General features: G+C 51.9%; 2 protein-coding genes across 2 annotated transcripts in view; one reads left to right on the forward strand and one right to left on the reverse strand.

The window, feature by feature from the left end:
* The window catches only part of SEPTIN11 (septin 11), a 63,971-nt gene extending 54,687 nt beyond the window's left edge, over positions 1–9,284 (reverse strand). Inside the window, exon 1 of the mRNA XM_065686764.1 lies at positions 9,195–9,284. The gene's annotated coding sequence lies outside the window, so the exon portion shown is untranslated. The remainder of the gene's footprint in view (positions 1–9,194) is intronic.
* On the forward strand, positions 4,075–6,474 carry SOWAHB (sosondowah ankyrin repeat domain family member B). Its single transcript, XM_065686732.1, has one exon. It carries the CDS (start codon positions 4,111–4,113, stop codon positions 6,316–6,318), a length of 2,208 nt encoding a protein of 735 aa, XP_065542804.1. The 5' UTR covers positions 4,075–4,110; the 3' UTR covers positions 6,319–6,474.
* Positions 9,285–12,337: the final 3,053 nt, after the last annotated feature.

Raw genomic sequence — 12,337 nt, forward strand, 5'->3', positions numbered from 1 at the left:
GTCATCGACCAAGGCAGGGGTGAATGGCCCTGCAAGGCATAAAGCCCCAAAAGGCTACAGAAGACAGAGACCTAATTTGCCACACTCATGAAAGACATGATGAATTACAGATGTACCAGAGCTACCCCCATATGTGAACATCCACAGAACCAAAATGAGAAAGCCAAAAGGCTAAAAGCTGAGAGCACCTCCTCCAAGGAAACAACCCAGGACAGTAAATAAGTAGACCTTAGAAAAACACTTAACTATTTGTACAGCATTCAACCTGAAGCTCTTCCCTTTTCACTCCAAAAGCCATTCTTGTAGCACTATGAATAAACACATGGTTGGTGGAGAACTACAAAGTCCAGGCATTTCCTTCTTGCAGCTCTTCTCACCATGCTTTGAAGGACTCAGGAACTGGCATTTGAGCGTGGTGACGCATGCCTGCTCCTGCAGCCCCCTTCTGAACAGAAACCTAAGGGACCCACGAGCACTACCTGGCACTGCTCCTCACCTGGGGCTCAGGGTCTGCACCTCGGGCAGCAGCCCATAGCTGGCTGTAGCTGCAGCCATCATCACCAAAGCTGCTTCGCCAAAAAAACACCAGTGGGGTTTCTGCCAGTAAGATTTTGCAAGGGTGGCTGATGCGGTGCTTTTATTACACTAATGTGTCAGGCACTACTGCTCATATCCCAGGGAGGCTGCTATATTAAACTCATGTTATTGCTCTTGCAGCAAATTCCTCCTGCATGCATGGCTCCAGGTGAGGAGATGCTGAGTGTGCCTGTACTGGGAAGTGTGCTCGGACCAGTGCAGCCTCTAGTGGAAACCTGATGATCCTATTTAAAAAGCTGCCCTTATTGCACCTCCTGGGTGAGGCAGACAGCTTCCCCTTGATGAATTAGAGGCATGCAGGATACTCCTGCATCAGTGTAACTTAACTAACACAAAGATCTTCTGCATATGCAAAATCCTAATGTGACTCACCCTTCCTTAACCTGAAGCTGGGAGAGCTGTGGCTAAGTTTTCTCCATGATATTCATGCATACAGACCTTCCTGGGTATTGCTATTCATGCTGAAAGAGAGGGAAAAACCAAGTATCAAGACAAAGAAATGTTCTGCTGCCCTTCCAGATCACAGCTAGCGTAGTTCCTTGCATTCCTCATGTTCGGCAGGAAGAAGCAGATCCCTTGCTCCTGAAAGTTTCATAGCTGCTGCCAAGAAATTGGTACCTGAGCAAAGGGAATTCCCAGTATGTCGTTCTAGAGCCCCTGTGGGAGCTGTCTCCATTCTTCCAAAGCTGTTTTGCATCACTTTGCAGATAGGGTACATCGATGCTTCAATAACCTTTTGTGTCAGCTGCAGGACCATCTGTAACATTACACAGGATGAGAAAATCCACAAGTAAACACAGAACTTTGGTTAACTTACAGAACAAAACAGCCAAATGACTAAAAGCTGAGAGAACCTCCAAATAACTGTTAACTATTTAGAAACAAACACAGCTATGTAGCTCCCTAAAGGCAACATCTTCCTGTATAACAACAGAACTAAGTGGTGGACTGATTTTTTTGTGTTCAATGTTGCAGTAACGCTGATCCTGCCTCCATTTCGTGGTCAGCACTGCTCACAACTTGCCTACAAAAGGGTAAAGAGACATGGAGCTGTTGGAGCAAGTCCAGAGGAAGCCACGAGGATGATCAGGGGACTGGAGCACCTCCCGTATGAAGACAGGCTGAGGAAGTTGGGGCTGTTCAGCCTGGAGAAGAGAAGGCTGTGTGGAGACCTCATAGAACCCTTCCAGTATCTGAAGGGGGCCTATAGGGATGCTGGGAGGGACTCTTCATCAGGACATCAGTGATAGGACAAGGGGCAATGGATTCAAGCTTAAACAGGAGAGATTTCAGGTTACATATAAGGAGGAAGTTCTTTACTGTAAGGGTGGTGAGGCACTGGAATGGGTTGCCCAGAGAAGTGGTGAATGCTACATCCCTGGCAGTGTTCAAGGCCAGGTTGGACAGAGCCTTGGGCTACATGGTCTAGTGTGAGGAATCCCTGCCCTCAGAGGGCAAAGGATGGCAGAGGGGTTAGAACTAGATGATTTTAAGGTCCTTTCCAACCCAAACCATTCTATGATTCTATGACAGTCATAACCAAACAGGTTACAACTGACCGCTATACTACTGCCCAGCATCTAAGCTATCCAACCAGTAGTATCTCTCAAGTGAGACATGTTAGGTAAACCCATTTCACTTCAGCAAGTTCAGTGAGGCCTTTCCAACCTCAGCAAGGCAAAGGCATCAGTTTCAGTCCTGCAGGTACTTCAATAGTCACTTAATGTTACCTGAACATGTTTAACTGCAAGAAAAAGTTTGCAGGGTGGGAGATGATATTTCTCAGTAGAAAACCTCTATTTTTTTTAGTCAAAGCTAAGCTTAGAGTAAGCATGATAATACCTCCAAGGATGTTTAAATGAAAATACAATACTATGGAAAGCCTCCTGCTGACACCTTAGCCAAACACCACTTTGATAGTAGTGTTGTCATTTGCCACTGTTACTTGGTTTTTTATCTTCACAATCTACCTTCCTCCCTTATTTGTGATTACAATTACATTATTATGCTCCATTCATCTCATCTCAACCGCTTCTGCTGAGAGTGCTGCTGCCAAACACAGTAGTGACTGTAATTCGGGGCTTGTCATCAGACAAAGGAGAAAGGTATTTATACCTTGACAAACTGTATCAAAAGCATGTGCAAAGTGATGAAATATTAATGTGACCCTTACCCCCTTCCCAGCACTTTGCTCAGGTGAACACCCCTGATGGGAAGCAGCCATACTCTCCTACGATATACACCGGGATACGCGGCAGATCATGCAGCGCAGTTTCTCCTAGTGTGCCAAATCTTAGCACATGGGAAGACTTCTCTGATATATCACCTAAACTGTAACTTCTAACGAAGAAACTTTAACGTTTCTTTCAGGGCGGCTTCCAGAGGTTACAGTTTAGCCATCCTGCAGCACCACAGTGCAATTCATCCTCCTTTGAACTGAGGGTTCAGAGTCAGCAACCAGAAAGCACAGGCCCATGTAGCTGTCTTACTTGAGATCAACGTTGCTGCAGACATCCATCCTGCATGTGTTTGCAGGGTCTGAACCTCTAAACTTATCCTAGGGCTTTGTGTCACCAAAACAGAAATCACAAGCCTACACCCACCACCTATCTGCCTGGGGTTTGGGAAGGTTGCAGAGACTTTGGGTCATTGATCTTTCCATCCTTAACTGTAACATACATGCTCAATGGTAATAGCATTACCAATACAGAACAACATTAGATACTCACTCCAGTACAATATGTGTCCAACCTGTCCCAGCCACACAGTGAAAACAGAGTTGATATGAGATATAATTTGACTTCAGGCACTCTTGATGTTTGTGTGCGGTTGTCGTACATGGGTACAATCCCCCACACTTGCAGTAACAGCTACCCTGAATGACATCACATTCACATATCTTTATTACCAGCTGTGGTAAGTTATGGACTCTCAAGGTGGGTCAGGGTGGAAGGCATCTCTGGAAATGCTCCGGTCCAGCCCCTGCTCAGAGAGGGTCACACATAGCAGGTTTGTATGCAGTGGAGCTCTGAATGTCCCTGAGGATGGGGACCACAACCTCTCCAGGGAAACTGCTCCAGTACCTGACGACGCTCACTGTAAAAGAGTTTTTCCTCACGCACAAACGGCATTTTTTGCGTTTCAGTTTCTGCCCATCGCCTCCTGTCTGTTCGTTGGCACAATGGCTGAGGGAGTGCTCGTTCTCCTCACCGCACGCCAGCAGTTAGCCTCGCACTTCTCAGAGCATGAGCTCCTCCAGCCCCACTTCCCTCCCTTCCCGCTGCTGCTTCGCACCGCTGTCACCTCAGCCGCGCTGCCCCACGGGCCGCCACCCCGGGCAAAGGCACCCGGGGGGTGGCGGCCCGGCTGCGAAGGCGGAGGAGGAGGAGGCGCAGAGCCCCGGCGCGGCAGGAGGCGGGTTCCCCGCCGCGGCAGCGCTGCGCACCTGGGCGCAGAGCCGAGCACCGACGTGCAGCACCGAGGAGGAGCACCGAGAGGTGGAAAGCCCGAAGCATGGCGCGGGAGCTGAGCCAGGAGGCCGTGCTGGACTTCCTCTGGGAGGCCGGGGGCCGAGCCCCCAACACGGCCCTGCTTCGCCACTTCCAGCGCTTCCTCCGCGACCCAGCCCTGACAGAGCCGCAGCAGCGGGAGCGCCGCGAATACTTCAAGAGCCTCGTCAATTCCCTGGCCACCGTCCACCCCGGCGCCGCCCCCGGCGCCTCCAAGGACATCGTCCTCCGCCGCAGGTACCGCGACCTCCTCGATGAGGAGCTGCCGCCGCCAGAGGAACAGCCGGAGGAGAAGAAGGAGCCGCCACCGCCCCGACGCGACCCCGACGGGAGGCGCTGCCCCCCGGGGGAGGCGGTGGAGAAGAGGCACCTGGGCGGGGGGCAGCCCCAGAGGGCCGCCGTCGCGGGGGGCTGCTCTGCCCGGGGCCGCGGCGGACTCTGCTGCGAGTGCCGCCGAGCGCGCCGCGCTGCCGCCGCCGCTGCCCCGACGCGCCCCGGGCAGCCACCCCCCGCCGGGCCGCCCCGCTCCCGTTCCCCTCCTCCCCCCGCACAGCCGCCCCCCTACCGGACCCGGCCGCTGTCCTCGGGCCCCTGGACGCTTCACCCCGACGGGCCCCCGAGCTGCCGGCCCCAGGCGCTGCCGACGGGTCCTGGGGCGCTGACTCCCACCGGGCCGCCCCCATACCAGACCCCACAGGCTCCCTCTGCCAGACGGTCCCGGTGCCGGTCCCCACCGTTGTCCTGGGGCCTGCCTCCCTCTGGGTCAGCCCCATCCGGGTCCCTGCCACCACAACGCCCTGGGGGGTCTCCCCCAAGCCGAGCCCTGCCACTGCCGCCGGGCCACGGGGTGCTGCCCCCTGAGAGGCCGCCTCAGCCCCCGCCTCCCCCGCAGCTCCCCACCGGGATGCCCCTACTGAAGGCTCGGCCACCCTCAGCAAGCCCGGGGCGGCGGCCCCGCAGCGCACCGTCCCAGTCCCCCCTGCTGCCGTCGGGCCCTAGGGCGCTGTCCGCCACCGAGCTGGCCCTTCCCAGCTCCCCACAGCCTCCCCTCGCCGAGGCACCCCCGTCCCGGTCCCTGCCGTTGCTGTCCGCCCCAGGGGTGCTGCCCCTGTCCCGGTCCCTGCAGGCGCTCCCTGCCAGCACCTCCTCATCTCCACAGCATCCATCGGGCTCAAACGTGCTACCCTCTACCAGGCTGCCCCCGGCACAGTCGCGGTCCATGCAGCATCTCCTCACCAGTCCAGCCCCACTGAGGTCATCCGGGGTGCTGGCCCCCAGCGGACCAACCCAACCTCAAACCCTGCTGCTGCACCCACGTCAAACCCTGCCACTGCCACCACGTCCTGGGGCGCTGCCCCCCACTAGGCCACCCCCATCCCAGTCCCCACCACAGTGCTCCACCCAAACACCCCCTGCCAGGCCACCCCCGTCCCAGTCCTTAATGAAAGCGAAGGGCCCCGCAGGGCTCCAAGCCCCAGAGAGCAACCCCCCAGCACCGCCGCCTGTCTTCAGGAGCATCAGGTGCCAGCTTGCTTTGCTGGAGGTGCAGGGCAGCCCCCTGTCGCTGCCAGATGACTGCGGGCGGCAGCCCCGCACCCTGCCCTCCAAGAGCTCCCCTCGGCACGTCCCAGGCCGGGGGCTGCTGGTGCCGCTGGGGCAGCGGGAGCACGCCTGGCTAGTGGCGGTGTCAGCGGGGCGATGGGCGCGGGTGCGGGGGCTCTTCCTGGAGGAGCCGGAGCTGGCCCTGCAGCGGGACTTCATGTCGGGCTTCACCATCCTTCACTGGCTGGCCAAGCACGGCGACGGGCCGGGCCTGCAGGAGCTGGCAGCGGCGGCACAGCAGGCTGGGCTGGCCCTGGACGTGGACGCGCGCTCGGGCTGCGGGTACACGCCGCTACACCTGGCTGCCATACACGGGCATCAGCTCGTCATCAAGGTGCTGGTGCTGCAGCTGGGCTGCCAGGTACAGCTGCGGGACAGCAGCGGGCGCAGGCCCTGGGAATACCTGGGCAGCGCCACCTCGGGGGAGATCTGGCAGCTCCTGGAGGCTCCCCGCGGCACAGTTATGTTCCCCACTCAGCCCCTGGCCCGCAGCGTGTCCTCTGTCAGCAAGGCCTCGCTGCCCGCTGGCCGGGCAGCCCTGCCCGCCTGCCTGCGGCCGCAGCACGGCAGCGGGGCAGCATCCCACCGCACCGGCAGCGAGAGTGACTGAGAGACGGCTCCCTGGGATCCCTGCCAGTGGAGATGGGGCCTTGCTGGCCACCGTGCAAGGGGAAGCCATGCACACAGAAAATGCTGTGAAACAGACTGAACCTATTGGAGAATGTACTTTATATTAATCCAATGAACAGTTGTCTGAGTCCCTCTGCCCTTCCCCCTGTTTCTTGCTTTTCTACCAGTGGGAGGATGCAAACAACTCTTTTGGAAGCACACAGGACCCTGGTAGGCAAGTCCTATGTGCCTCACAGGGCAGGCACCAGCTGCTGGGGGCAGCCACAATCCCCAGTGCTGGTGGAACCATGGTGGAACCATGGGTTTGGGGTATTAGACTCTGGTGTGAAGCTCACAGCCTGGCCCCAGCCAGGGTGGAGTTCTCACTTTTGCTTACAGCAGCAGATTGGTTTTGGTCCTGGGTTTGCAAAACACTTGTTTACACTGCCTGAACTCTGGGCACTGGCTATGGCCGCATCCCTTTTTAATCCCAGCATGTTAAGGATGACCCCGCTTCTAAAAGTGCAGCTGATCGAGGTCCAGCCTTCCAGCAAGAATCCTCAGAGAGCACCTGGCCACGGCAGAGGGTGGCAGCTGGGGAGCCCCAAGCAGAGGACGGTGCAGCACTCCCACCCCATTTCTCACCTCACTGTGCCCACCAACCCTTGCAGAAAGGAATGCAGGGCACCACCGCAGCCCTGCTGCTCCCCAGGACTGCCCGGCAGCACCGATACTTGCACCTCCAGTCCTTTTCTTCACACTGCAGGACTAGGAAGTGGTACCTGCGTAGCAGCTAGAGCCTATTCCCATGCCTGGGGATGGAAAGTGTTGCCGGAGGAATCTGTGTTGGGCGTAAGAGGAGCTGTGCTGTGGTACAGGTCCCAAGCTTGTAGGGCAAAGGCAGTTTCATAACCAGAGCTGTATTTCCCCAGAGACCCCAGCCCTTAATTGCCTGTTAAGTGTTTATGTGATGGGAGTGGGTGGGATTGGAATCCAGGTGCAGGGCAGAGATGTCCAGTGCAGTCATTCCTAAGAGTTTACAAATAACAAGCTGGCTTTAGGAATCTCACTGAATTGCGTGGATTCTGTAATGTATCCTGCTCTCTGAATTAGCATAAATGAGCTTTTAAACAGTAAAACAAATACCACAGGTTAGCCTTGCACCTAATCTTGCTCTCCAATAGACCCTTTACACAGGCAGGAAGAGAGCTGAGTACATGCGGCAGGGATGCATCACTGCCTGGGTGATGCTCCTGCTGCTGCATGACCCCAGCCATAGGACCAGTGGGTGCCAGTGCCTGTTAAACTGGGGCTGCTGGCTCTGCTGCAGTGGGATGCTCTGGGGCACACCAGTGTGGTAGGTGGGACTGCTCATGTATTTGAATGCCTGCAGTTTCGGGGAGGAACGGGAATCAGGGCAGCAGAACCTGACCCTTGCATAACATACTGCTGGGGAATACCTCAAGTCTTTGATCAGGCACTAATTGAGGTCTCTGCTTTGGCTGGGGTTTGTCTGAGGGAGGAAGTCTTTCCTGCAGAGGGGAAACTACTCTGCCTGACTCTGCGGCCACAACCTTTTCCCAGCCTGGTTCTCTCCTTTCACAGAGGAAAGAGCTCAGTAAACCAGGGCAGTGTCCTGTGAATGATTGTTCCTCTCTGAAAGGACAGCACAAGCTTGAACTCATGAGAAATTCAACTCCTATGTAACCTCTGAGCCATTGGCATGGGCACCTGGGGAGCCCTCCAGGATTCCCTCATAGCAGGAGGAACCAATTCTATGTATCTTCCTCCCTCTTAGACCCAGTGACACCTTACAGCCTAGATCAGCACCAACATGCAAAGCAGCTGTTGCCTGGTAAAATGCCAAAGTCTTTTCCACCACATTCAGAGCCGTTGCCACAATTAACATCATGCACCAGGCTCCCTTGGGAAAGAGCTCACTACAGCCTTCCTCGAGCCTTGGCTCAGAGCTCTTAAAAGCAACCAGATTACGGGTATTAGGGATGCCACCAGAGCCTTTGCGTACAGCAAGCTTCAGGGAAGAGACCCCAAATGAAAGAAGTTTGTGAGCTGACTAAAGCTGTCTGATGGGGAACATGCCTTTGCTCCAGAGCTGTGTCAGGTTTTTCCCTTACTATCTCCAGTGTTGTTAAGACAAGACTGAGAAGGACGGTGCTACCTTGGGATTCTCATTTTACAGCCTTTCCATGACCTTTCTCCGTGACGCAAATCTAATGAGTGCTTTTTTCCTCCCCCCTGCACACTGTTGCAGACCTTGCCTGTCATCTTTTCAGAGCAGTTTTCTCTCCCTTGTGGTATTCAGTTCAGCAGTCTAACAACAAGGTGTGAAAAGATTTTGTGACTACCCTGTGCTCGCCTGTTGGGATGACACAGACAAGCTGCTTTCTCCAATTTTTACATTATAAAGCAGCTCTTAGGAAGTTTGGAACTACGAAAAGACCTTTCCCTACTGGATCCAGCATGCATTCACTCTGGTTTATCGCCCTAGGATGACTTAAGAGTTCTTGGACTGCTTGGTAATACTACACAGCTCCTACACCGCTCTTTTTAAAAGCAGCCAGTTACTGCTTGTGGGAATAACCACCCTTTTAAGCCATGGAAACCCTCATCCTCCAAGTTTCTGCTGAAATAAGCAACTGACAGGGTGAAACCCATCTCCAGGCCATGGTGGAAGGCAGGGCCAGATCCTTCATCAGCCATGCCTAGAGGAATCACCCTGCTGCCCTGGAGCATCAGGCAGGCAGAGCAATGCAGGCGTTGTAGGTCCAGTCCCCCAGGAATAATCCACCCCTGGATACACACACATGCAGCCTGAGCATCTCTGTTCAAAGCACTCACTACTTGCTTACTACTTACTCATCAGCCTGCCTGGCCACATCCACACCCGTGCACGCTGCTGTTTCCTGATTGCAGGTGGACGTGGCTCCTTGCCTCACACCCAGTCCAGGCATCTGATTTAGCACCACCCTGAAACACAGGACGTGCCATGGATTAATGCACAGCAGGACTCTGGCCTCTCCTCTCATTGCTTGTGAAAAGACACCTCCCACCTGATGGCTGCTGATGACAAAAGTCCATCCCCTGCTCTCCAATGCTTATCTCTAACCAACTGCTTTGTGCTCTGAGACACATTCTCCAAAGGGGGTGGGTGTTTATTTATGCAGTAGCCTTTGCCCATCTCATAACATCAAGTTTGTGACCTCTGAGCCTTACAAAGCTGTGGTAAAGATGACCCTGCAAGCACAGTCCCACTCTTCTCACCACCTCCTGCTCCTGGAGCACATCTTTTCCTACCTACTCATTAGATTGCTAAAAGCAGACAGCACAGCAGAGCTGGATGTTGATTCGAATTCATGCAGCTTCGTTAAGGTCTTGATTACATTCCCAAACTGTGTCTCTCATTAGACACACGAGACAGCTTTTACTAACAGAAGTTGGTGTGGCAGCCTGTTGTGATTGCTTAGCTGTTAAACCGAGTCTCTTATTAGTCACCAGCTGCCCTTTGACTATAGGGTCTTTTTCACTTTAGCCCAATCGAATGGCTTCTTAAACCAAAAGAGTTTGCAAGACCTAGTGCTTAAACCAGCAATCATTTGTGCTGAATAAGGTAAACCCAGCACAGAAGGGGTAGTCCTATTTTCTGACAGAGCTATAATTTGAGGACATGAAGCTCCTCCCACTCAGCATATCAAAGCTTTCCGTTTGAGAGGAGGTTCCCATATACAAACACACCAGATGTACATGGAATGTCCCAGTCTGACAGCAGCAAGGTGGTAACAAATGGCCATGCCTCAGTTTGGGTTTTTACAAGCCTCTGGGTGAGGACCAGGTGCTAGAGCAACAGTGGGATTCCAGCTCAAACAACCCAAGGGGCTTTCATGCAATTAAAACGGTGCTCTCGGGCAAAGCAGTTGAGCAATACAGCAGAGCATTACTAACATAAGCTAATGGCCAGGACACCCTTTAGATCACGGCACTTTCTGAAGCAGCAAGAATGAGAACTTGAAGAATTAGGAGAACACATCAACGTCCAGCACACAAAATTAACTTTCCTACAGTGACAGATGCCATTAATTTAAATAGTTTATATACAACTCCATAGTTAGAAGAATGTCTTGCACACTTAACAAGTAATGAGACAATCTCAATTGCTACTAATACCTGTTGAAGCTGGAATTTCTCATTACTACATCTACACTCAGTAGTACTAGATGGCAGGTTAGCAGGGTGCGTTTTACAAGAACAACAAACTCCAATTTACTGTACAATTTTCTGCAGCCCAGGTTTCCCCATTAAATTGAGAACTGCTAGTCCTTCAGGGGAAAAATATAGTCTTTGGGAACTGTGTCACACTGGAAAGCACTAAAAGTTGAATTCTCGGTTTACATAAATGAACACCCCTCATCCCCAACACTAGGCTATTTAAACAGATGAAACTTGTTTTACTATTAATAAAACAGTGAAAAAGAGACATGAACTTAAAGCTATTCTAGCAAATTCATTTAATGATAATTTATCTAAGCAAGCCACTAAACCATTTTTCCCCAACATGTAAAAAAAAAATAAATATTATATTATCTTCTTTGAAAAAGAAACCAATCAAAACAATTTGTTAAAATAAACTGTAATAGTTGCATCTCAAAGATTTCTAAGAGTACCTAAGAACATTTTTCTTTATCTACACATCTCCAATCAGATATAACCCCCAAACCTGAAAAATATGACAGTACCCATCCCCTTATACAGTCTCAGCACTGGGCAAAACCTGCTTAAAAGGAGCCTGGCAGAGACTTTATTGTTACCATATGTAGTGGGTCTCTCCTGATGGTAGAGTCTTGTTGGTGTTTCCTTTGAAAGCAGCAGGATGGCAAAATAAATAGTACAAATCACCCATGGCAGTAATTTGGGGGTTTTGTTTCATGGCTGTGCAGATGCACTGTGTTTCAGCTGTGCTAATTTTGAAGAAAAGAAAAGAAAAAGCTGACAGATTTTTATCTTACTCATAAGGAAAGCTTAAAGCTTAAATGTGGGGGTAGAGAACTTTTAGGACAAAGCATTTAATTGTTGACTTTATGCAATAGAACAGTGGAAAGAAGAGGAAGAATTCAAAAGCCAGAAGGAGAACAAGCCAAGGAAGGTATTATAAAGGATTAAAAAAAACCCAGATGGATAAACCCTAAGTTTTTCTTATGATGTGGAGAGAAAGTGGTATAGTTCCATATGTAAGCTATGGGGTGATTTTAGCTGGCGCTGGGAGAAGTCACAGCCTTATGCAGGATTAGTCACTGGGTGCACTAAGTACCGTGGGTGAGAGGCCTGGTGCTGAGGCACGGCTGTGTGGAATACCTAACCGAGCACAGCACCTTCCAGTGCAAGAGCTTGTCTGTAGAGGCACAGAGGTGTGACCTTGCATGTGTTATGTTTCTTTCACTGGAGCAGTTAATTTGACCTAGTAGAGCAAACTTCTCTCTGCATGGTTCAAGTGAGTCTATGGCTCATAGTGCTTCAAATCTGCACTGTACTTTGGCAAAGTCAAAACACTTACGCTCCTAAGGTTTATCAGGACTTCCCTACTGCACAGCCTGTTAACAAAACATAAACGAATCAAAATCTGGAATATACTTTCACCCTGCTATTAGTTTTCTTAGCTCTGATGGCACTGAAGGAAAGCACAAAACTGCTCATGGCAGATTGGTCTAAGATTTCTGACGTCTTTGTCTCTATGTGATAGTGTTTCCCAGGCAGAGCTGCTCTATCTGTTTAAAAGCCACAAGCTACTTAAAATGAATTCTTTAAGAAGCCAGTTTCTGTGGGGAAGGAAACACCCATCAAAACTATTCACAAGTTTCTCCATGAGAGCACATCAGGCTATGGGGACTGGTCTCAGTTTGCATTTCTAATGCTGCCATGGGAAGCAACGACGAAAATCCTTCCAGATGTGTCACAGCAGCTTACTCCTGGCTGCTGGGCCTCTGTCAGGATAGTTACTGGTTTAAACA

Source organism: Lathamus discolor, chromosome 1 (genome assembly GCF_037157495.1).
Source record: "Lathamus discolor isolate bLatDis1 chromosome 1, bLatDis1.hap1, whole genome shotgun sequence".
Lineage (NCBI taxonomy): Eukaryota > Metazoa > Chordata > Aves > Psittaciformes > Psittacidae > Lathamus > Lathamus discolor.

What these genes read in the sequence shown, in the direction of transcription:
- SOWAHB (XM_065686732.1), top strand. Translation starts at nt 4,111, where the DNA reads ATGGCGCGGGAGCTGAGCCAGGAGGCCGTGCTGGACTTCCTCTGGGAG.